Raw genomic sequence first — 26693 nt, 5'->3', positions numbered from 1 at the left:
CAAAGGGTTTTCCAAATTCTGAATAATTTTTAGGTAGTATTCACATTCATAATTGATGTGCATTATAATATGCCTAAATATAGGTATATTTAGGCTTTTGACTGGTGTCACAGGCATAAATCGTCAGGTTACAACCAAAATTACCACTGCAAGTTCATAGCCATAGTGTATTAGTACCAATGTAAGGTTGATTTTTGTTTAATATTTTTTTAGTAATTAGTGAGTTTTGGTTGTCACCTGACGAAATAGGGAAGTTATTAATAAAAAAATCTATGAGTTGATATGGTATTTTATTAATGTATTTGTTTTTGATTATAATATTTTATTGTATTACAGTAACATTGATTAGAAGTCAGTAAAACAATCTCATAAAATAATATAATTTGCAAAGTTCTGCATGAATGAATGTGTATTTGTGAAGACAATAGAAAAGGCCAACGAGGTGTTTCATAGATTTTTTCCTATGGTCTAATTCAAATCGACCGACCATTGTGGTAAGTCGCAATGGAACGTTAAGCGAGGTTTAGACTAGCAAGAACTTGCATGCAATTTACGTTACATTGCTGACTACTAAGGCCTAAGGTTAACTGCATTCAAAATGTTTATCATTTACCGCAATGTAATGAGAATTGCATGCAAGTTCTTGCTAGTCTAAACCTCGCTTTAGAATAATCTTTACCCCGAGAATGGGCGATGCGATAGTCAGCTTACACTTACAGAGTAATAAAGCTCTTATCAACTGAAATAAATGTCATATACTAAGAAAAAGTGACCAAGGCAAGGGTTTATTTCATTTTATAATTTATATAGTAGTGTTTCTACTTGAAATAAAAACAAATTAAAGTATTTTCTGAAAATAATTTATTTTTGTTCTAATACTTCTAACAGTAAAGCTCTTATTATTTGAGCCTGCTACTTCACTGAAAGTAGTTAGTTTCTACTACCAGCCACCTCGCAGTCCTCACACTAGCGTCTCCGGAGCGTCGGCGCCTAATCTATGGTTGATGCTCGACGCAACGTTGGCGCAACTGCGCAGCGACGCCATTTTCATAGCGCTGACTACAAGACGCTAGTGTGGGGTGGCTCTAAGCCAGCTTATGTATTTGATAGGAAAAGGACAGGGAAAGTATTTCCGCGAACCGGAAGACGCAACAGGAAAACCTACAACAAGATGGTCCGAAGATCTGGTTAAGATCGCAGGGAGCCGATGAGTGAGGGCAGCGCACGACCGGTCGTTGAGGAAATCCCTGGGGGACGTTATGTCCAGCAGTGGACGTCTTTCGGCTAATATGATGGTGATTATAGGAGAAGGAACAGAAGAAAAGTTTGTTAGGATTTTGTTAAAAAAAATACCTAAAATAGATTGACACAATCTTTTCTATAATATCAAAAAGAATATTTCTTACCTAAAACTTTAATTAAAGATATAAAAACAATGAGCTAGTAACAAATTTTTCACAAATGATAATGAAGACAATTAGTTTGTTCATAACATCATAGAAAATATAGTTTGACTAAAGTTGGTCTCTGTAATCTTAGTAATGGCGTCATAGAAATGAAAATGGCCACACAAATATTATGTAACTGTAAAAAAAAACTCGCTTAAGCGTTAAATACAAATATAAAACAATATCCTACGCATCTTTAACAGGTAAAACAATAGCGACTAGAAGAAAATACAACAAATATAGGTTTAGGTGGGTAACAATTAATATGGTTAAATTCATAGCACGACAATTATTAGTATTATTACTCATGTATATTTCCTAACAACAAGCTAACATAAACACTCAAACACGAACCATCACACATTAACACTTCTATCACAACTAATCAAACAACAAACACAAATTGACAAGTCAATAGATCACATTCACAACAATCAGCTTTAAAAAAGAAACGAAGATAAATTATCACATTAGTTGGACAGATTTGATTTACTAAAATATAAGCTCTCCTAAATAAGATAATCAGCAAAATATTTATTTATTATATAAATGTTTATTGAAGGTCAATTTTTATACCACGTCGGTGGCAATCAAGCATACGGCCCGCCTATGGACGCATGCAACACCAGAGATATAACACGCGCGTTGCCGACCCTTTAAAAACCTCAATCAAATAAAATTTAATGTAGTGAAGGTCAATTTACACTAAAATCTTTCAATTTAAATTTTAGGTAATTTAATACTCCAAATTTAACCCTTAAATGCATATTGCTGCCAAATATATACAAAGCATTGGACAGCTCACAGATTTCTAGATCCTACATCCAAATAACTAAATAAAAACATTTTTTCCCAACCAAAAATAAAATATCATGCATTTAAGGGTTCTCGTTAAAATCTCTATCCATTGAAACTTCAATCGCTCGTTATTGCTTTGATATGCCATGTCCCACTTAATTTCGCCATATAATTAATACATTTCTGATAGATACCGCAAGGAAATATCCACAAAATAAAACCTTTCATTTCTTCAGCCCCACGTATCAAGTACTTCGCTGCACATGTTCAAGTAGAACTTGGGCGACAAAATTTGACTGTATTGAGCACAATCATTTGAGTACATTATGGCACCCGCCATCGTCGTAGCGTTAGACTCCATGTATTTACGTAACACTTTTTCTAACTCTGCAACTGCCAAATTATTTTCCAAGTAAAAGTCCTTTGAGAGGCGGAAACATACCTCCCACAGTTTAGTATCGACAGGGAAAATACTGATGCATCTATCAATTACATTTGCTGCTTTTTCTGATAAGTCGATTTCTGTTATAAGGGTAGTAGATGTAGCGATGGTTTTCTTTGGTATATATTTCATTTCATTGCAGCAACACGGCAAACTCTGGTATATAGAAGAATCTATCACAGGATAGGGATCTTCGTTGAGTATAGTCAGGGATATGTCTTTGATTCTCTTAGACATTATGTTTGTTATAACAATTTTGAGTTCATCTTCTTTGCGTAGATATTTAGGTGAGGCGCTTTTGTTTTCATTCACCTCAAATTCCGTATGAGTGAGGTAGAGACGGTCTTCTTGTGGACTGGATTTTAAATTCTCTAACAGAAGTTTTAAACAATCCGAGTATTTTTTGTTATGGAAAGCGAGTTTAGCTGCCATGTTAAGGTTGTTGGCGAGTATGTCCTCGTTAATATATTCCCTTAGAAGCAGAATGATGTCATCGGCCCATGATTTCTTTTTGAAATCGTTGCAGGACGTGAGGGGGTTAAGTCTCGGTTCTAAAGGTTTCCTCTGCGAGCCGTCGATGTCGAAAGGGAACATGATGTCGATCCTGTCGATGGGCTGGAAGAGGAACTTGTTGTTGGAGCGGCTGGCGGGGATTTTGATGACGCGTTTAGTCGTTTTCATCATTATGACGCGATTGCTGCCTTTTTCCTTTTCGTTGTTAGTCTGTAAAGTAAAAAAGTAATTATATTTTTTTTTTATATAGGCTTTATTATATGTTTTACATCAAAATCAGGTTCTGCGCACTTGATTAAGTTCTCTCTCGTACATCTTGCATGGTTTATCCTGCAAGTTGGACGTCATAAAATTCGCAGTAAATTATATTTTACTGTGACAAACTACACCTGACAATAAAATCAGCTGATTTCGATAAACGAAAAGTCACGTTACTAACTTCTACATCACCTGTGATAATGTGATTGAAATGAAGAGTGAATTTATAATTTTACGAATTGTTTAGAATGCTTTAACATAAAATTGTATCACGGCACATTAAGTAGCGAGGTTGATATTTTTACTTACTTGCAAGTGCATGTTGCCAGTGGCATAAATCCTGCCATCGTCGTCAATATACACAGTAAAGTCCCCTCCACACGCCACGAGCGCCTTAGACGGCCCGTCGTCGCGTGGTGTGGTGGAAGGCTTGGCCACTTGCGCGTTGTCGGGCTGCGAATCCGTTCGGATCCTTACTTCGGTTGGTATTGGTATTTGTTTTCTGTCACCACTTCCTATAACAAAAAAAAACAGATCTTTGCACATTGTATTACCCCTATACCTATGAAATACACGCAGTTACAGTTCATATTACAAATGGTGCGCTATTAGCAGCATTAGATCTGGATATACTCTAAAACGAAAATGAATGAATTATCATGGAGATACTGACCTAACTGTCCGTCGAAGTTCAAACCCCACGAGTACAGCGTGCCCGCACTGTCGACAATGCATGAATGGTGCCAACCAGCTGACATCTGCAATACAAAGGTTAAAAAGGTTACGTTCTAAAGATTTTAGAGTTAAACATTGACTCGATTAGAAATTAGTGAAATAATTATTTCAAAAAAGCCCCATGGAGCGCCGCGTTCTTGTTAAAATGACCTTTTATTATGGCCTGGTGCGTGCCCCAGTACCTCACGCTTCTACTGCTCTTAACTGAAGTCCGACATCCCAGTTAGACCGCCTGTTACTGCAGGCTGCTGCAGTACGGACCTACGGACTGTCTACTTACGTCTCGACCGCAAAACGCTCGTTCTGACGCCGATCGCCTTATATTTAAAAGAAATGTATGGCGGTCTGCGTTGAGCGTGCTAGCTCGGAGCGGGCGTTCCGGCGCCTTGAGGTCAATGTAGTACCTGTAGGATGGGTGCCGCAACTCTACAGATGTCGACCCTGGCGGGTGTGAGGTGCGGGTCGCGCCCCAGCACCACAGCTCGCACTAACTGTTAGTGTAGTGTACCTGTAGGATGGGTGCCGCTACTCTACTGGTGTCGACCCTGGCGGGTGTGAGGTGCGGGTCGCGCGGCCCGGGGGGCGGGTCGCGCCCCAGCACCACAGCTCGCACTAACTGTTAGTGTAGTGTACCTGTAGGATGGGTGCCGCTACTCTACTGGTGTCGACCCTGGCGGGTGTGAGGTGCGGGTCGCGCGGCCCGAGGGGCGGGTCGCGCCCCAGCACCACAGCTCGCACTAACTGTTAGTGTAGTGTACCTGTAGGATGGGTGCCGCTACTCTACTGGTGTCGACCCTGGCGGGTGTGAGGTGCGGGTCGCGCGGCCCGGGGGGCGGGTCGCGCCCCAGCACCACAGCTCGCACTAACTGTTAGTGTAGTGTACCTGTAGGATGGGTGCCGCTACTCTACTGGTGTCGACCCTGGCGGGTGTGAGGTGCGGGTCGCGCGGCCCGGGGGGCGGGTCGCGCCCCAGCACCACAGCTCGCACTAACTGTTAGTGTAGTGTACCTGTAGGATGGGTGCGGCGCTACTCTACTGGTGTCGACCCTGGCGGGTGTGAGGTGCGGGTCGCGCGGCCCGGGGGGCGGGTCGCGCCCCAGCACCACAGCTCGCACTAACTGTTAGTGTAGTGTACCTGTAGGATGGGTGCCGCTACTCTACTGGTGTCGACCCTGGCGGGTGTGAGGTGCGGGTCGCGCCCCAGCACCACAGCTCGCACTAACTGTTAGTGTAGTGTACCTGTAGGATGGGTGCCGCTACTCTACTGGTGTCGACCCTGGCGGGTGTGAGGTGCGGGTCGCGCCCCAGCACCACAGCTCGCACTAACTGTTAGTGTAGTGTACCTGTAGGATGGGTGCCGCTACTCTACTGGTGTCGACCCTGGCGGGTGTGAGGTGCGGGTCGCGCGGCCCGGGGGGCGGGTCGCGCCCCAGCACCACAGCTCGCACTAACTGTTAGTGTAGTGTACCTGTAGGATGGGTGCCGCTACTCTACTGGTGTCGACCCTGGCGGGTGTGAGGTGCGGGTCGCGCGGCCCGGGGGGCGGGTCGCGCCCCAGCACCACAGCTCGCACTAACTGTTAGTGTAGTGTACCTGTAGGATGGGTGCCGCTACTCTACTGGTGTCGACCCTGGCGGGTGTGAGGTGCGGGTCGCGCGGCCCGGGGGGCGGGTCGCGCCCCAGCACCACAGCTCGCACTAACTGTTAGTGTAGTGTACCTGTAGGATGGGTGCGGCGCTACTCTACTGGTGTCGACCCTGGCGGGTGTGAGGTGCGGGTCGCGCGGCCCGGGGGGCGGGTCGCGCCCCAGCACCACAGCTCGCACTAACTGTTAGTGTAGTGTACCTGTAGGATGGGTGCCGCTACTCTACTGGTGTCGACCCTGGCGGGTGTGAGGTGCGGGTCGCGCGGCCCGGGGGGCGGGTCGCGCCCCAGCACCACAGCTCGCACTAACTGTTAGTGTAGTGTACCTGTAGGATGGGTGCCGCTACTCTACTGGTGTCGACCCTGGCGGGTGTGAGGTGCGGGTCGCGCGGCCCGGGGGGCGGGTCGCGCCCCAGCACCACAGCTCGCACTAACTGTTAGTGTAGTGTACCTGCAGGATGGGTGCCGCTACTCTACTGGTGTCGACCCTGGCGGGTGTGAGGTGCGGGTCGCGCGGCCCGGGGGGCGGGTCGCGCCCCAGCACCACAGCTCGCACTAACTGTTAGTGTAGTGTACCTGTAGGATGGGTGCCGCTACTCTACTGGTGTCGACCCTGGCGGGTGTGAGGTGCGGGTCGCGCGGCCCGGGGGGCGGGTCGCGCCCCAGCACCACAGCTCGCACTAACTGTTAGTGTAGTGTACCTGTAGGATGGGTGCCGCTACTCTACTGGTGTCGACCCTGGCGGGTGTGAGGTGCGGGTCGCGCGGGCCGGGGGGCGGGTCGCGCCCCAGCACCACAGCTCGCACTAACTGTTAGTGTAGTGTACCTGTAGGATGGGTGCCGCTACTCTACTGGTGTCGACCCTGGCGGGTGTGAGGTGCGGGTCGCGCGGGCCGGGGGGCGGGTCGCGCCCCAGCACCACAGCTCGCGCTAACTGTTAGTGTAGTGTACCTGTAGGATGGGTGCCGCTACTCTACTGGTGTCGACCCTGGCGGGTGTGAGGTGCGGGTCGCGCGGGCCGGGGGGCGGGTCGCGCCCCAGCACCACAGCTCGCACTAACTGTTAGTGTAGTGTACCTGTAGGATGGGTGCCGCTACTCTACTGGTGTCGACCCTGGCGGGTGTGAGGTGCGGGTCGCGCGGGCCGGGGGGCGGGTCGCGCCCCAGCACCACAGCTCGCGCTAACTGTTAGTGTAGTGTACCTGTAGGATGGGTGCCGCTACTCTACTGGTGTCGACCCTGGCGGGTGTGAGGTGCGGGTCGCGCGGCCCGGGGGGCGGGTCGCGGCGCGCGGCCGCGGCGCGGACCTGCTGCGGACTGGCGCCCCAGCACCACAGCTCGCGCTTTTGAGTTAGCGCCAACTGAAACAAAAACAGGTACCCAATCAAACAAGGCTAGCCTAAAAATTATCCTCCTCGGTTAAATTTTTGATATTCCCTTCCGTTTGTTTTTCCTTGGGTTAACCTTTAAATTTTTCACCTTATTCATATTTGATTATAATGTTGTTCTCGTAGATTGTATAATAAATAAATAAATAAATTTTATAGGACATTCTTACACAGATTGACTAAGTCTCACGGTAAGCCCAAGGAGGTTTGTGTTATGGGTACTCAGACAACGATATATATAATATATAAATACTTAAATACATAGAAAACACCCATGACTCAGGAACAAATATCTGTGCTCATCACACAAATAAATGCCCTTACCGGGATTCGAACCCAGGACCATCGGCTTCACAGGCAGGATCACTACCCACTATGCCAGACCGGTCGTCAAAATAATGATGTTCTCGACGGCGTCGAGCGCGACCCACAGCGGTAGAGAGCTATTTTCGCGCGCGCTGGAGCCGAGCTGACCGAACTTTCGCCCATCGCTCACATTTATAAATCACCAGTACAGTACGACAGACGCAGCAGCTATACACTTACATTGTGAAAGTATCCAACCGCAATGTTCTCAACAGCGTCGAGCGCAACCCGCAGCGGCAGCGAGCTCTTATCGCGCGCGCTCGAGCCGAGCTGGCCGAACACGCCGGCGCCCATCGCCCACACCTCGCCGTTACGGGTCAACACTACGGTGTGACACGCGCCGCAGCCCACGCGCAGTACCTATCAGATAAAAAAACATGCTTTAATTGACGTAGAATTTTCGTTGAAGTGAAGCTGCTACTAAACTGTTTTTATATCCCAGACACTGAAATGACAGTTCAAAATGACAATTTACTACCCAATATTTTGTACCAATTTAATACTTAAATCAGAAATCGGGGAACTGAACTATCGTTAGTACCATGGACATAAAAAAGGGTTCAATTTCAGAATCGTGGTAAAAAAGTATTGTTTAATCGCTGTCTGAACCTGGTGGCCCGGTAACAAAGATCGTCCTTACTTTTCTGCCCTGGAACTTAGTGACTAGCTGCGGAGTCCATTTGTCATCGATGGTGCCGAGACCGAGCTGACCGTGCACGCCCCATCTTAAAAGATAAAAATGTTCAATTATCCATTTATCAAAACTACAAGCTCGCAGCATTAAAGAGCCGTGCACCGTGACCACCTATTTACCCTTAGCTGTCGTCGTCTGCCGCGTATAACTACAGTATTGCTGCAGCATTTTTGTATTGCTGTTGATGCCCCAAATAAAAAAAATAAAAAATAAAAAAAAAGTATTCACCCCCAGCCATCTAGTTACCATTAGCTATTTTCACCTGCTACGTATGACTGTCAGGAATAAGTACAGTAGTCACCCCCAAGTGTAGAGCCGGCCGCCCTGGTCGACGGCAGCCGAGTGGTAATGGCCGGCAGCCACCGCGGTGACGGGCGCGGTGTCCCCCCCCGGGCCCCGCGCCCGCGCCCGCGCCCGCAGCAGCGCGCCGCCCCCCGCCTCCGCGCCGCCCCACGCCGCGCCCACGCCTAGCTGCCCGTAGCTGTTGTCTCCTGCCGCGTATATCTGACAAGGATAGTACGATATAAAAGCTGTAGTAATTGACTCCTTCACGATGAGTACGAGCATAATGTGGTTCAGCGTGATGTTGTCTGGGCGAGGTGTAATTAATCATTCTGTTTTAAAATAAAGTATTCTTTATGTGATGGCAGGAGTCGGAGGGAAACCAGCGTATATGTCTTATGGCGTATATTCGGAACGTGAACGAGTAGTATCTTTTATCATTATCCTAAACCTATGTCTTTTGATTATAGCGCCACCTATGGACTTTCTCGTGAACTACGTACCCTGGTGGATACGTAAAGTAGGTAAGCCATCGAGAGTTCGATAAATAATAGAGGGTATCCCATACGCCTGTTAACGCAAGTTAACATTATGATCTAAAACTTTCAGAACCCTTTCTCCTGCTAGTCCTACTTTGTTCAAAATTTTGTCCAACGTACTTCGAGCGACACCGGCTTCCGACACGTCGGAAGGGAAGAGTCTAAGCGATATCTTACCGTACAAATCATTCTGCCATTTTTTGCGGGGGCAAACGTGCACACAGGCGCACTTCTCACTCACTACTTACATACAAAATCCAATCTGTAATGACGACACAGATACATAGAAAATGACACACGTCAAAGACAAATCTTGCACATGTCGATCTCTTTTTGTGTACTGACGAGTCACAACATGCACCGCCATAGGCACAGTTGTGCCTATGCTTCGGCAGAGGGGAAATAGTACGCATGTAGCATATAATAAGCTAAGCAAAGGCCTTACGTAAGATATTATTTGGATTAATGGCTCCTTCGGTATTTGTTTCGGAGACAATCCATAATCCAAAATAATAGTCAGGTAATAAGTCAGATTTGTTTAAAACGGAACTAATTTCAAAAATAAAAAATACAAACAGAATTTAAATATGGTGTTGTCTCGACATTTCCTTGTGAAAATATCTCGGACTCACCCCATTCTCCGTCAAAATCAATGTGTGATGTCTTCCACAAGCCACGTCCACGACTCTGCCGATCACTTCCGTATTGACCGGCGTCTCTGTCATCATCACTTTGGCGTTCCCGTCGTCGGTTAGCGCCCAGTGTCCTAAACCGCAGCTGAGTGTCCTTTAAAAGCAAAATCAAACAATTATTTAACCACTATAGCTAAGATATTCTAGCTGGTATACCTATGATATCTTAAACAATTTTTTCTACTCGTCGAGTATAATCTGTGTATTACAACTTAACATGCAACACTACAACCTTACTCTTTTCAACGTTGGATAGTCCATGGCACTTCCGACTCAAGCATAAGAATTTTATCGATACGGTTTAGTCAATTATAAAAATTTTGAAAATAGAACTTCATACATTTTGATAAAATGTTTCTTGTTTAAGGAGACTGGATTTAATGCAAATTATCGCATCTGCTTTGTGATTGGTTGGCCAACAAAAACATTTTATTTTATGTTGTAGTAGAAATAATTGCTTCATAAGTCAGAAACGCGCATGTGACACCCTTCATATAGCAACATCCATACCCTACGAAAACAGCTTAGCGTTGATTGTTAGTCTCCATAGGCTACGGTGGCCAAAATCGAGAAAAAAACTGTCTTAAAACTGAATTTAGCAAGGAGCAGGTACCAGGGCCTCATGAGTTACGAGGAGGTGTCGTTGACCAATCCGCCGGGGGCGCCGGGCCCGGCGGCCGTGCCGCGAGGTATCGCGGGCTGCGGCAGCTCGCGTATCTTAGCTGTATACTTTTGGTTTGTTTACTTATATGATTCTACTAGTTGAAAGTATTATGTTTTGTCTCGTAGAAAAAGTATTGTATACAATAGTGATATAATCAAGCTTTTCAATCTCGTACCTTAACTTAAGCAACTCAGCAAGCTTCGTTGCTTAAACACGGTACTCGACTGAAAAGCTCTCTATTATATCACGATTGTATAAAATACTATAGCTGTACAGTCACTTACAATAATATGTTGCACAGAAAAGCATTCAAAAAATATATGACATGCTCTTATCGCACTACAGAAAATCACCTTTCTCAAAATGGCCTGGCTTGAAAAAACGGTAAATATCCACCAAACAGCTGTCTATGGGAATTTAGAATCTTATCATTGGTTGCCTTTGTTCCTGTATTAGGAATTAGATAAAGACAGATGTTTGAATAGAGAATCATTGGCTTTTCAAGACTGGCAATTAAGTAACTTTAAGTGACACAAAATTTTTGTTTATATTTATGCGAAGCAATTTACCTCCTGGGTACAAACTGATTCTTCCACGTTTCAGAGGTTGGCGTCAATTCGAGGTGGATGTCTGGGCACGGGCTGCGGGCTTCGAGAGAGCAGGCTACACGCATAAATGTCGATATTAGCTGGAGCATTCTTGTTGTCTGAAAAAAAAGGTAAAGTAGGCAAGGAGTGTAATATCTTTAGCTTCTGACACGACTTGGAATGAAATAAGGTGCATAAATTAATTCTAAAAAATATTAAGGATATATAGAATAAAACGAACGGATGCTACGAAACACCCTCACTCAGCAAAATATCACGGCAAGCCTTGGCGCTTCAGTGGGGAGCTGACATACAACTAACAAGCGACATATATTTATGTACAAAGTGTACAAACAAGAATGTCAGAAGTACTGTTCCTAGATTGTACTGAACAAGAATCTAAAAGATTGAAAATAATTTAAGAATAGTTATAGAGGTAAGTACTTACGTAGATTGAAGATATTCCCTGATTTAAATCTCGCATAACAGGTCGCAATTGTTCTTGCATAGGATTCAACCATAAACAGAAGCACTGAAAAAAATACAAAATTATAATTCAACATACGGCCATTTTTAAATTTCCAATTACGATGACTAGTATACACACTCGAAATTTTCGTACCATACAATTTGACTGTGAAAAAACACTGCATGCAAATTTTTAGGTCCTTGGGTTTCGACAAAAACTGCTTGGACTTAGCGATTCTGGTCTCCATTGTGCATTAGACTGCATATTTTCAATGTAAAAGGTAAGTTACCTTGAAAACTTTCGTGCTAAAAATGTAACTATTGCAAACTACTGACCAAGTTCTTGAGAGAGACCGTCCCAGACAGGCCCGGAGACCGACAGATAACTTAGGTACCTTGAAAGTCTTCATGTCAAAACTCTCAAATTTCTCCGCTATAAAATCAAACAGCCACTGAGCATTTTCTACTAAAAGCAGCGGCACAATATACAACTGTTGCAGTAAACAGTTGATCGCGCTGCGGCAGTTTCCTCGATTTCAGTGCGGTCAGTATAAGGGCGGGGTGACCGCAGTGTGTGCTGAATACTGGAACTAAGTCCCAGAGACCGATAGGTAACTTACCTTGAGAATCTTCGTATCAAAACTGTCACATTTCTCCGCTATAAAATCAAACAGCCACTGAGAATTTTCTACTAAAAGCAGCGGCACAATATACAACTGTTGCAGTAAACAGTTGATCGCGTTGAGGCAGTTTCCTCGATTTCAGTGCGGTCAGTATAAGGGTGACCGCAGCGTGTGCTAAATAATGGAACTAGGTCACAGAGACCGATAGATAATTTACCTTGAGAATCTTCGTATCAAAACTGTCACATTTCTCCGCTATAAAATCAAACAGCCACTGAGCATTTTCTACTAAAAGCAGCGGCACAATATACAACTGTTGCAGTAAACAGTTGATCGCGCTGCGGCAGAGTTTCCTTGATTTCAGTGCGGTCAGTATAAGGGCAGGGTGACCGCAGTGAGTACTGAACAATGGAACTAGGGCCCAGAGACCGATGGCGGCGGCGATCGATGTGAGTTCGGTTAGTTCGACTGATGAGAGCGTTGTGAATTTTGCGTCCCTGGAAAGAAATTACCTAATATTGAGATTACAACTCATGTTAGTTTGGAAGTGGAATTATTTCGATACATACTTAAAGATGAAGGGTCACTTTAGTAGGGCAGTGCGCAGATCCGACAAAACATGAGGTTAGACATAGTACTTAGTATTGCTGAAAGTAAAGTTGCTAAACCCCTTAGGGCCACTTGCACCATCCCACTAACCCGGAGTTAACCGGTTAAACCGTTAACCCAGTGTCAAATTGATTGTACTGAGGCTAGACATAGTACTTAGTATTGCTGAAAGTAAAGTTGCTGAACCCCTTAGGGCCACTTGCACCATCCCACTAACCCGGAGTTAACCGGTTAAACCGTTAACCCAGTGTCAAATTGTACTGGTAACCATGGTAACTGCAGGTTTAGGTGGTTAACCCCGGGGTAGTGAATGGTGCAAGTGGCCCTTAGGGGTTTCGCAATTCATTTTTCGTGGTTTTTAGGGTTCCGTACCCAAAGGGTAAAAGCGGGACCCTATTACTAAGACTCCGCTGTCCGTCTGTCTGTCTGTCACCAGGCTGTATCTCATGAACCGTGATAGCTAGACAGTTGAAATTTTCACAGATGATGTATTTCTGGTGCCGCTATAACAACAAATACTAAAACGTACGGAACCCTCGGTGCGCGAGTCCGACTCGCACTTGGCCGGTTTTTTATAGTGTTGCCAGTTATATTATATTATATTATATCTCTAGTTCATATTGCAAACTAAAGCTACGCAGCTGCTGTACGCTGTACGCGATTACAAACCAAAAAGCGATTTTTTGGTAGGACCGAGAATTAGATGGATACCTAGTACATTTCGAATGCAGTGCTTACGGCAGCTATCATCCTGGATGCGATTCGCACGTCGATATTCCGATGTGCGAGCGGGATATCGCTATAATACGCGCATAGCGTGTCTCGCTCAAACATCGGAGCGACGTGCGAATCGCATCCAGTGTGATAACCGCCTATGTTAAATGTTTTTTCCTCATTCGTATCCATCTTGAGCAGCAACGCTAATATTTTGATGGCGACGGCGGGCGCCGCATGCCCTTGGAAACGTTCGAAAACTCCCAGACCCACCCGTCTGGATGTAAAACCAAGAGTTGGATATACTCAACTACTTACATGTCGAACGTTTCCTCCTCATTGGTCCCCATCTTGAGCAGCAGCGCCAACATTTTGATGGCGACGGCGGGCGCGCCGAGCGCAGCATGACCGGTATGTTTATACATGGACAGTTCGTGGAGGCGTCCGAACACTCCCAAACGAGCAACCCATCCGTCCGGCTGACTCTGATATAGAATAAAAGAAGAAGTAAACGAAGGCCGTAGAGAATGGAATAATAGTCGTGCAAAAGCTAAAGTAACGTTTTGTGAAAATGGTACTTTAACTGTAGCCTGGCTGGCTAGCTTCGGCAGTAACAGTAGAATATTCAAATTTAACATATTTGTTTTGAAGTATATGCCTCCATAGTAAACAAACCACATAATTCAATTCAATTCAATTATTTATTTCAAATCATTTTGATCCATATAGTGTACATACTAAAATACGTTAAAACTAGGCGCCCCCTTCGATTATAATCTAGTGACAACAACCCGGTTCTCTTGGTCACATGTCAGTGTCTCATAATCTTTCCGACCTTTAGAGGCATAGAGGTCCGTAACTCTTTAAGATAAGTCGCATTTTTCAAGTTTGTATGTACAACTGTCCTGACAAAGAGAAAACAAATACAGGTTGCGCCTAGGTACCACGCCGACTGCGAGCTACCTGTACAATTTGTACAACTAACCTGTGACAGCGAGAACAGGTACATGGCCGGCGCGATCTTGCCGCGCGACAGCAGCATGTCGGCCGAGGCGCGCAGGAGAGTGGGCACGGGCGCGCCGAGCGCGGCCGCGCGTTGCTCCGCGCCGCCGCCGCCGCGCATTATAACGCCCACTAGCCATTCGCACGGTTCCGACCTGAACAGAATTATTGACTTTGATTTTAAATTTTAGTTATTTGTACAACAAGAGAGTTGGTTTTTCTTGCGAGTGTTTATTCTGAGTCCCAAGAAAGCGAAAGATTCTATAATTGAATCACGAGCGAAGCGAGTGATTCTAAGGTAGAATCTTGAGCGTAGCGAGGGACTCAAAAACACGAGATGTAAAATAACTTTGCTCTCGTGTTGCACACATCATTTTTCACCTCAGTAATGAGAACATATTAAAGGTTAAAATGTATTTCGAATTACACAGAATAAACAGAAAAAAAAGTATTATAATATGTACGATACGATACGATACGGGACGGGACCGGACCGGACCGGACCGTACCGTACCGTAGTATGAAGTTCATGGCCTTCACTAAATTAAAAAGCTACATTGTTTCACTCCCTGGAGTGAGGAAAGTCGCACTTTCCTCACTCCAGGGAGTGACGAAAGTAGGCTTGTTCGAGCTGCTGAGGTGAAAAAAATATTTCATGTTTATCATCAGTTCAGTCCTTAGCCGTGGGATTTTGGGGCAAGAAAAACATAATGATATTTATAGTTAACATGGAAATAGGGGATTGGGAAGAAACTTACACAGTATTCAATATGTAAGCCCCGCAGGAGGTGACAACGAGGCAGCCGTCCAGCGCAAACCGCGGCAGTTGAAGGTCGCACATGAAAGTCGGTTCCTTCCAACCGCCGGTAGCATTAGACGGCTCCTTGGACGACATGATGTGCGCGCCGCGGACATCGCCTATGAGCTCCGCTGCCCATAGCTCTGTGAAGTCCCTTTTGGTGCCTAGAAGTCCTTCACCCTACAGACAATAATTAATTAAGCATCCTCCAGTTGCTTTTACTTAATTTGCTAATAAGTGATAATTCAGTTTGATGCTAAAAATTATAATATTGTCTTCGGTTACACCGCGATAGTTACTCATGAAATAAAACTACCCGCTGACCACGGACGCTGTAAAGGGTTCGAAACATCGGGATGTATTATAAATTCAATATACACGATATAATCCGTTTTCATAGTTTTATTTCACAAGAAAATATATTCCCGTGTAAAATAAAAGTATAAGACTGTTCAGTAAAAGTTGAAACCCGAATTTAATATGAACATGTAATGCCCACTTCAGAATTTCTTGGCCCATTTCTGAGTAGTGTTGGAAAGTGACTTGATTCTCTGGAGTCCTCACCTTTACGACTTAACTCAGTAATTTAGACTCCAGGAAAGTTAACATGGTTAAGATTTGTCTCTTTTGTAGAGACTACTCTTCCTAGAAAAGACTTCAAACAATTTTGAAGTTCCATTTAACTAATGACCTTTATTTTGAGATATAGTCGCAACTTGCACCAATAGCCAATAGAACCAATTCGACTAGTCAACACTCAAAAAGAGATACTCACTTGAACAACTGAAAAATTTGCACTGTGCACTTCCAACTCATTTTTCCTCAATAGAAATATAAGTCTCTGCGACCAAAGCCCTAGTATATACTGGCCATCCTTCTTAATACGTGGTCTGAGTGTTCTCGATGGAGATTCTTCCTCTGGGCTTTCCAGCTGAAATGAATGTCAAATTATAATCATAAATAATAATAAATAATAAAAGACTTATTCAAAAAGTTTGAATATAGGTACATAATAAAAGTACACGATAACGCTTACAAACTAATTGAAAGGGTAAGTGGCTCAGCTAATGTCTGTGCCAAAAGGCTTCGGGGCACAGCAGCCCTAAATACTTCCAGCAACGGACGCTGTTGTTCTGCCACCGCCGTATTTGTATCTAGTTAAGGACAGTATAAACATTTACATATAGGACAGGATAGCAAAAACCGAACATTGCGCAGTGGATAAAAAATGTGCTAACTTAACTAAAATTTAATATCTATAGAGCAGGTCACTCAACCAAAAGTGTACGTTACTTCCTTTTGGAGGTCCAGTAAATGAACCTCGCAACGTAGTTTGAAAACCGCGAGGGACTTACAGTTAACTACCGGTGGCGGTAAATTGTTCCAGCATTTAGACGCAGCATAACGAAAACTGTCTCTAAATGACTGAAGCCGGTGTAGTGGAAGGGAGATACGCTCTTGTTGCTCACGCAAACCTTTCAACTTTCGGTTAGGCTCTTGGCTCGGCTCTTGTTTCAAGAGCAGAGATGGCTCAGTCACATTAAAACTGCAGCACTAGTAAATAAGCTAATATTGTTTATTGTGCTGTGTGCATGAGTGCACACAAGAAATAAGTAATGTGGTGGTGCACGCAAGAAAAAAGTCTATTACATCCGCGTTAAATTCCATATTTATACACCATACTACTACTCGCGAAATATATAATATTATAAAAAATATGAAAAATAAAAAAAGCTACGGCACAGACGAAATCCCGCCGGCATTAATTAAACTTTGCGCTTCAGAACTATGCACTCCGATATCTTGGCTAATAAACCAATCCTATGATGAAGGAACATTTCCGGACGCTCTTAAAATATCTCTAATAAACCCAGTTTTGAAACCGGGTGGCGATAAATATGATGTAAGTCAATACAGACCCATATCTTTGCTCCCGGCCCTCTCGAAAATATATGAAAAAACAATGTCAAATCGTATTTATTCTTTTTTTGAAAAATATAATTTATTAGACACCAATCAATACGGATTCAGAAAGAAAAGGTCTACGTTTTTGGCAGTGTACACATTTATACAATCAGCTTTAAATCTAATAGACAAAAAACAATACGCAGTAGGGCTACTATTGGATATGTCCAAGGCATACGATAGGGTATCCCACCCCATCCTACTAAATAAATTATACGCTATGGGAATCAGGGGTATAGCATATCAGTGGATCAAGTCGTACTTGCAAAACCGATACCAACAAGTGCAGATCGAACACTACCACAGAGAATCGAACGAAATTAGAACAGTAAAATCGGAAATACGTCGAACTACTTGCTCTGTCCCTCAAGGATCAGTAATCTCTTGTCTGTTATTTATTGCATATATTAATGACCTACCAAAAACAATAGACACAACATGTATTATGTTCGCCGACGACGTGTCACTACTTTTAAATACTACAAATAGCACGGAATGTACCGACCGCATACGGAAAACTCTTGAAGGCGTCACAAATTGGCTTACCGACCATAATTTACAGATAAATTTCAAAAAAACTAAAATCATTCAATTTAGACCAACTCAGAAACAACCCTTGGAAATTAAACTAGAAATAAACGGTCAGTCTATTGAAGAAGTTAGTGAATTTAAACTATTAGGGATAACGATCGATACTAGCGTTAACTGGAAAAGTCATATTCAAAATGTAAAAACTAAACTATCACGGTTTGTCTATGCGTTAAATATTCTAAAGAGAAACACAAATTTCGAAACAGCGCTAACCGCATATTTTGCATATGCGTACGCGTGGCTCCGGTATGGTGTGGTCTTGTGGTACCCAAGCACTGACGCCAATGATTTGTTCATAATGCAGAAAAAATGCGTCCGTGTTCTGACAAACACACGAATACCAAACAGCAGTCGCCCTCATTTCGTAAAACATAGACTACTTACCTTACCGTGTATATATATACTGGAGTGTGCACTTTTTGTTAGAAACCACTCGGAATTGTTTAAAACCAAAGGAGAAATCTGTAAAACTAATAGTAGGTCTAAGAATCAGTTAGCCATACCAAATACCAAGTTAGCTATGTGCAGAAAGGGACCTTATTATCAATGTATTAGAATCACAAATAAACTACCCGACAGTATAAAACAGGAACCGAATGATAAACTGTTTAAAAATACGCTTAAAAAGCTTCTTCTAGAGAAAGCATATTACACAATAGACGAATTTCTAAATGACCAAACACTGAAATAATGCTATGTACTTACCCAAATTGAATTAATTAAATTTTATTGAAATATTATTGTAAACATTTATTGACATTTATGCATTTTCTAAAATGACATATAGTTAATTAACATTAACTATATTGTTTCACATCATTTAAATCTATGTATAAATTAACCTGGACATTTAATATTTAGCATCATTATTTTATTATTTTACCAATTTTCTAAACGAACTTGACATTTAACGTTGCATAAACGTTAATAAAATATAAAGTTATAAATATAGATTTAATTGCTATTTGTATGAGATGCATGTAATTTTACCTAGACTTAAGAAAATTGAGTGCCCTGACAGGGTGTCATGTACCTACCATCCTCAAACTGTAACACCTAATGTATTATGAACATGACTGCAATACAATAAAGAATAAAAGAATGTTGTGTAGCAAGCGCGATTCAGTATTTAAAACAAAATGCATTACGTTAACTACTTGCGTATAATGAATGAACAGCAAATTAAAGACAAACTTTTTGTATGTTACATTCCATATGTAGTAAATAAATAGCGGCCAAAAAAAACGTAGAGTACTCCTTTTGTTTACTTTATGATAATAACTGTGTAACATAGTTCTAAACTTACAATCAATGTGCCTTCATTAAGTTCAAAAGCTGTAAGAAAATGTCTTCCATTAACATACTGGGCTGACAGTGCCCAATTGTTGGATCCCTTGCGAAACGATGGCAGGTATTCAGTGGGCTTCAAACAGTACTCTATGGGTTGAGATTTGTCATCTGGATAAAAAAAAATAGTAAAGCTGTATAGGTTAAAGGGAAAAGTGAAATGGTTCATTATGTGTAATAATAATAATATAGGTGTATGTGTTCAACGGAACTGTAAAATGTTTAAGTAATAGAGTTCCATACACTAAAAGGTGAATAAGTATGTCACACTGAACAACTATTTCTTTCAAACTAAGATTTACTCCAAAAGTACAAAAAAGCCAATGTTTTCTATGAGAGTGTTAATTTCCTTTATGGTTTCAAAATTGGACCCATAGAAAACGTTGTTTAGTGTACTAAACAACATTTTCTGCTATGGCTCAACATTTAAAAAAACCACCTTGGCTGGTTACAGTCGCTATCAGATATATTGTAGCGGCCAATGTGCTTACAAATACTTGAACAAAGCCTGTATAAACAAGATGTTAATAAGCATGTTCAGATATTTTTGAGCACCTTGGCCACGACAATATATCTGATGGCGACTGTAGGTACTGTAATTGCATGGAAACATAATTAAAATACATATGATGTGTGGCAGTGTGGCATATTACCTTTGCTGCCACCCTGACTGAAGAGTGTGATTTTGTCCTTGGACAGTTGTTTGATGTAAGACATAAAGCCATCCCGCTTGTCAGCCTGCGCTCGACATTGCTGCAGCCAGTTGTAGCCGTATGACCTGTGCTCTAGAACTAATTTCCATTGCTGCAACTTTCCTCCAGAGATCTGAAAATATTGAACTTGTGTCATTTTATCATGATTTATATTTTTTACATTATTTTATTGCCATGTATTATCTATTTTATAAAGCGACTCTTGATATAATTTCTAAATAAATAAGCTTTAAACTTAGATGCACGCTGCTCAAACCCCTTGGACGCTCGACGCCATGCTGCACACCCCACCAAACACTCAGCTTCGAGCGTCCACTTAGGCCTTACACTAAGACTGTGTTATATGTTAGTTATAAGCCCTTATGCTAATGGGCCATCTACTAAGCATGTTAGTATGAAAGGACACAAAATTCCTTCTAATAAACTGTACCACTATTGTCCCCTGGACAACGAAATCACAACACAAAAAGTTGACCCACTGATAATTAACATACATATAAGTTCCACCCATAAATACCTTCTCTTATCTTAAAGTTTTAAGTAGGTAACTAAACAGATAAAAAACTTCAGTACATATAACCAATATCAATGAAATAATTACCAAGAGAGCAAGTAGATCTAAAGAATCATCAAAACAAATCTGTAAGTCTTTGATTTCACTTGAGACTTTACATTCTCCAACCACACTTTGGGATTCCAAGCTATAAAATGTCACTGTTCCAATCTGTAACAAATTGTAAATAAAAATTTCAATAACCTATAGCCAGAATTTTGATTTGTCAAAATAAAGATTCAGATAAGAATGGAATGGGACACCTTTTTATAGGTCTCTGGGCTGCTAGAGGATAACAAATTATGTTATGTTTAAACCTACACAAGAAAACCGGCCAAGTGCGAGTCGGATTCGCGCACGAAGGGTTCCATACACTTAACAAAATACATCATCTGTGAAAATTTCAATTTTCTAGCTATCACGGTTCATGAGATACAGCCTGGTGACAGACAGACAAGACACAAGACAGACGGACGGACAGCGGAGTCTTAGTAACAGGCTCCCGTTGTTACCCTCTGGGTATGGAACCCTAAAAACATGTATTAGGCAGAAATAACTTACCTTAGATCCAATAATAATTATGTTTTCGGATTCCTTAGTAAGCCACCACACGACGGTAGTAGGCTTTGGAATATTTGCGAGGGGAAGAACTGTGACACTCGAGAGGGACCACTTACAATCAAATACATTTTGAGGCGTAAATTGAGGAAGAAACGGAACGAGCAAGATCTTCTGTTCGCTAACGATAAGAACCCAAGTACCACTAGGTTCAAAACACATACAGAAGATCGGGTTATCCAGAAAATCCCAATCTAAATTCTTCTCTGTGCGTTCTGATTCACGATTAATAAAAAAGAATAACAATTCCTTGTTACTGGAAACAGCCAAGAACTTTTTTAGTCCAAGTTCATAGAAACTGTACGAAGCTATATCAAGATGGACAAGGACATCTAACTTAAATAAACCAGAAAAATCTAAATTTTCACTTAATTGGGCCATAATGTTTTTGTAATATTTATTTATATTGACGATATTGACCTCATATTATATTGACACAATTTTGACAAGAAAGAATGAATGAAAGTGAAGTGAATCAAGACTCCAAGAATGAACGGATGACATAGATGGTAGGATCCTATAGATGTGCTACATATGTGAGGGACAGAACCATAGACCTAGCATTACATAGATGAGCTATACGCGTGCGCCCGTAAGGGGCAAAACACACGCAATGCGACAATATGATTGGTCGAGTAGATTTGTAGCCCACCATAAACCATAATAAATTTACGGTGGGGAATAAAACAAAATGTGAGACTGTGACAAGGACAAACAATAACAGCGCTTTCTCTGCTACTCCTACTGAAAGATATAGTTGGTCAAGCAAATCTTGTCAGTAAATAAGAACTAAAATAACTAAACTCATCCTTTTCTTTTGGGTGCTAGCACTAGTGTAAGACAAAGATAGTATGATTCTCTCTGTCTATGTTTGAAATGAGACAGTCCTTTGAAAAATATACATAAGATTATCCCGTTCGGTCATTTCCCCCCACCCCTCATGACCGATCCAGTTATACTAGATTCATGGACAGAACATACGCAATGCGACTAAATTTTAAATTCCTGGCAACACCTAAAAAAATACTCTTATGGAACTTTCAGTAAGAGTAGCAGAGAAAGCGTTATTATTGTTTGTCCTTGTTACAGTCTCACATTTTTTTATTCCCCACCGTAAATTTGTATGGTTTATGGTGGGCTACAAATCTACTCGACCAATCATATTGTCGCATTGCGTAGGTTCTGTTCCTCACGGGCGCACGCGTATAGCACATCTATGTAATGCTAGGTCTATGGACAATCAAAACTATGAATTTACGGTAGGGAATAAAAAAGTGTGTGACTGAAAGATAAACAATAATAGCGCTTTTCTGCTACTCATACTGAAAGTTCCATAAGCGCCCTTCACACTCGTGCGCGAATCCGCGATGCCTTATAACTTATAAGTGCATCTCGTACGGTCATATGACCCATCCCTCATTTCATCGCTAATCAGCGAACTAGGCTCCATACTCGCGCGCTCCTTATGACGCGTGATGAGTGGTGACGGGTGATCAAAACGAGAAATGAAAGTACGGAGTGTAGAAGTAAATATGTGGAAGGAAGAGGTACCTTAGTGTGGATTGAGCATGAGTGGTGGGGGAGAACTGACAGAACGGGATAGTCTTATCTTATGCATCTTTCAGTAGAAGTAGCAGAGAAAGCGCTATTATTGTCTGTCCCTGTCACAGTCACTTTTTTTTATTCCCCACCGTACAATTAGTAAGGGCCCTCCACATTCATGCCATGCGCGAATCACGGCGCGAAGCCGCGATTCGCGCATGAATGTGGAGGGCCCTATATGGTTATGGTAACAAATAACCCGACTAATCATTTTGTCGCCTTGCGCGTACGTTCTGTTCCTCACGGACGCACGCGTATAGCTCGTCTATAGGATCCTACCATCTATGTATGCGAAAAATATGTATTTTATAGTGGTTTCTGAATGTACCTTTCCTTTATTTTTGTTGTCATTATTTGACAGTTCACTTCAACCTTGACATTTCATTTGGCAATGTCTGTTCTTCAGCAAAAAAATGTATATTTAGGCGCATTATTTAATTTTTGTGGAGTGAGAGGATATTTTTACTCATCATTATGAGTAAAAATATGTGGTAACACATAGATTTATATATTGTCGCTGTAAGTATCGGATGTTTGTAGTTAATTGTCTATCTTTAATTTAACTTATTATCATAATTCGATTTCATCATATTTCAATGTTTACAGAAGCTTGTTGGATTTGGGATTTATAGCAATTTGTGTAATGGCCCGCTAGAAGGCATGTGTTGCTGATCAACATTCTTAATTGCAATAAAGTATAAAATAAAATAAAAATAATATAAGTATATATTTGCAGAATTGAAACTGTTGTCCTCCTGATACCATAATGCATGCTGCGTGTGGCATGAGGCTCCTACAAGCCACGAGCCCTATCAGGAGTCAACATAGGTCAATTTCAGCATTCAATCGCGGTATAGCAGTCCTTTTCAAACCAAAGAACTTGCTACTGACCAACAGCTTAACATCAGGAATATTCATGTTTATGGGAGACTTGGCACAGCAAGAGTTTGAATATCGATCTCAATATCTTAAAAAACGATATGATTGGGCAAGATCAGGTACATATTTAAACACAGAAAGTTTACCAAAATATTGTAGTTAAATAAGGCCTATATGATAATGTACATTATTTTTTATTATGTTTCAGCAAGAATGTTAACTGTAGGAATGCTTATGGGTCCATTACACCACTACTATTATATTTATTTAGACAAAGTACTACCTGGTGCTGACATTAAGACAGTTTTCAAAAAAATTGCTTATGATCAACTGTTTGCATCACCTGCAACTATTTTATTATTCTTTGTTGGAATGAGCTTCCTAGAAAACAAAAGCACTCAACAAACAAAGGATGAGATTGCATACAAGTTCAAGTACACATACATAGTGAGTTTTTATTGCTATTTATTATGTGTAATTTGTAGTTATGACATATAACAATTATCATATTGCACTTACCGAAACCAATTAATTACATTTTAACATTTTATGATTCAGAACTTGGTCATATAAGTTAACTGTATATTGTATGCAAAAAATTAACCTACACAGGCAAAGGGTTAAGTTTTGTCAGTCAAATAGTATTTATATCTATTCTCTTGATGACAGGATTTCAAAATTAGCTAATGCAGGGGTCGTTTGCACCAAACAGTTTGTCATCGTTAGAGATTACAAAATTTTATTGTATGGAAAGTTTTGTAGTAAACCGCCGCGGTGCGATGGGTGACGTTGATCAATCTGTCAAGTGCAGATGGTGCAAATGTAACTGTCAAATTAACAAAACTAGCAGCCTATGTTATTACCATACACCCCGGGGTTTTGGGCATGGGAATAATTTTGTGTATTTATTTATAACTTTCTTTAATGTGAAATAGTTTCCAAACTATGAATTTAAAAAACCGGCCAAGTCCGAGTCGGCCTCGCTCACGAAGGGTTCCGTAACATTACGCAAAAAATCACGTTTCTTGTATGGGAGCCCCACTTAAATATTTATTTTATTCTGTTTTTAGTATTTGTTGTTATAGCGGCAACTGAAATACATCATTTGTGAAGATTTCAACTGTCTAGCTAACACGGTTCATGAGATACAGCCAGGTGACAGACGGACGGATAGCGGAGTCTTAGTAATAGGGTCCTGTTGTTACCCTTTGGGTACGGAACCCTAAAAAAGTAGCAAGAACCAAATGCGCTTAGAAATATTAAAATGCAACCTACGTTTTGGCTGGTGTAAATATTCCCACACCCAAATTCCCAGGGTATGGTTATAACATGAAGGATGTTGATTGTCAGGAGGCTAGTGAAAGAATGTTATTATTTATTATAGCAACTTTGTTTCAGGGTGACTGCTTATTTTGGCCACCAGTACAGTTCATCAACTTTTATTTCTTACCAACAAAATACAGGGTATTTTACATAAATGGCGCAACAATGTTATTTAACGTATTTTTATCTTATATAAAACATTTTGATCAACATTGATGCATTTACCTTACATCAGCACAACCAGTTCTGTGATGTATAAAATGTAGCGTAAATATTATGTACATAGTAATAGAAAATATAGGTATGTAAAAAGTAGTAAAATTCGTTGGATGTTTTGCGAAATAAACTTTTTCTTTTCATCCTCAGACCCTGTGTGGGGCTGGGGCTTGAATCACATTCTTAAACTGACTCTAGTCCTGGGCAGTTTGGGTAAACCTCTCCACCCCATCCTCAATATAATAGACTACCTAATCGATAGTGACCTATAAAGCAGAAGGTTGTCGGCTAAAACCCACAAAAAGATGCTTTCCAAGTACATTATTGGTAGGTATCATAATAATACGTGTTTATGACGATAGCCCCGTAATACTCACAGTATGTAACGTTATAATTGACGAAAGAAGAGTATCAGTGGTGGCGCATTTATAGAACTCGATTCCCACCGGCTTGCCTACTTCGGGGCAGTTGAGATCCTTTTTCCTACAGTTCTCAAAGAAAAAGCAGCAGAAATTGGCTTCGCACTTACCATCGAGTGTGTAAGATACATGATCAGGGTACCACTGCAGGGTATTATGGCTGTAGGTGTGAGAATAATTGAAATAAAATGTGAAGATGAGTTATATAGTTCATACTTATGAATTATATATACATACACTTTAGTGACTTTGAGGAAGTTAAGAGGCAATATTATTAACAAAATATATACCTAATAGCAATAAGCAATGTTAAATAATAGTATTTTATGCAATCGTGATATAATAGAGCTTTTCAGTCGAGTACCGTGTTTAAGCAACGAAGCTTGCCGAGTTGCTTAACTAAGGTACGAGATTGAAAAGCTTGATTATATCACTATTGTATACAATACTTTTTCTACGAGACAAAAAATAATACTTTCAACTAGTAGAATCATACCACCAAACCAAACCGAAACCAAAAGTATACAGCTAAGATACGCGAGCTGCCGCAGCCCGCGATACCTTCATACTCGTACGCGCGCCGGCCGCCGGGCCCGGCGCCCCGGGCGGGTTGGTCAACGACACCTCGTAACTCATGAGGCCCTGGTACTTACCTGCTCCGCGCTAAATTCAATTTTAAGATAGATTTTTTCTCGATTTTGGCCACCGTAGCCTATGGAGACTAACAAGCAACGCTAAGCGGTTTTCGTAGGGTATGGATGTTGCTATATGAAGGGTATCACATGCGCGTTTCTGACTTATAAAGCAATTGTTTCTACTACAACATAAAATAAAATGTTTTGTTGGCCAACCAATCACAAAGCAGATGCCACGCAGCAGCGTGTTTAAGTAGGCAAATTTGCATTGAATCGAGTCTCCTTAAACAAGAAATATTTTATCGAAATGTATGACATTCTATTTTCAAAATTTTTATAATTGACTAAACCGTATCGATAAAATTCCAAGTGCCATAGACTATCCAACGTTGAAAAGAGTAAGGTTGTAGTGTTGCATGTGAAGTTGTAATACACAGATTATACTCGACGAGTAGAAAAATAAATTTTTCGCTAAAGCATCATCTTTCGCAACCGAAAATGTTTTAGATGTTGAACATAATAATAATGATACCCTAATACCCAACATGTTGCCATTATTGATTAAACT

At 41.6% G+C, this 26693-nt stretch overlaps 2 protein-coding genes across 2 annotated transcripts; one reads left to right on the top strand and one right to left on the bottom strand.

Moving 5' to 3' along the window:
• Window positions 1-892: 892 nt before the first annotated feature.
• Window positions 893-21475, bottom strand: LOC134743150 (uncharacterized). Its single transcript, XM_063676493.1, has 19 exons — window positions 20995-21475; window positions 20482-20604; window positions 19821-19992; window positions 19127-19278; window positions 16040-16195; window positions 15224-15444; window positions 14449-14620; window positions 13782-13948; window positions 12358-12637; window positions 11498-11581; window positions 11032-11168; window positions 9739-9892; window positions 8587-8789; window positions 8232-8316; window positions 7772-7951; window positions 7040-7198; window positions 4133-4217; window positions 3769-3974; window positions 893-3411 (listed from the first exon to the last, which is right to left on the bottom strand). Exons 1-19 carry the CDS (start codon window positions 21430-21432, stop codon window positions 2479-2481), a joined length of 4107 nt encoding a protein of 1368 aa, XP_063532563.1. The 5' UTR covers window positions 21433-21475; the 3' UTR covers window positions 893-2478.
• A 1556-nt stretch (window positions 21476-23031) lies between these two features.
• Window positions 23032-25104, top strand: LOC134742726 (mpv17-like protein 2). The gene is made up of 4 exons (XM_063675916.1): window positions 23032-23172; window positions 23390-23651; window positions 23741-23979; window positions 24931-25104. Exons 2-4 carry the CDS (start codon window positions 23420-23422, stop codon window positions 25069-25071), a joined length of 612 nt encoding a protein of 203 aa, XP_063531986.1. The 5' UTR covers window positions 23032-23172; window positions 23390-23419; the 3' UTR covers window positions 25072-25104.
• Window positions 25105-26693: the final 1589 nt, after the last annotated feature.

This window comes from Cydia strobilella, chromosome 7, assembly GCF_947568885.1.
Source record: "Cydia strobilella chromosome 7, ilCydStro3.1, whole genome shotgun sequence".
NCBI classification, from domain to species: Eukaryota; Metazoa; Arthropoda; class Insecta; order Lepidoptera; family Tortricidae; genus Cydia; species Cydia strobilella.
The sequence above is the reverse complement of the archived record's forward strand: the minus strand, read 5'-3'. Positions and strand labels throughout refer to the sequence as shown.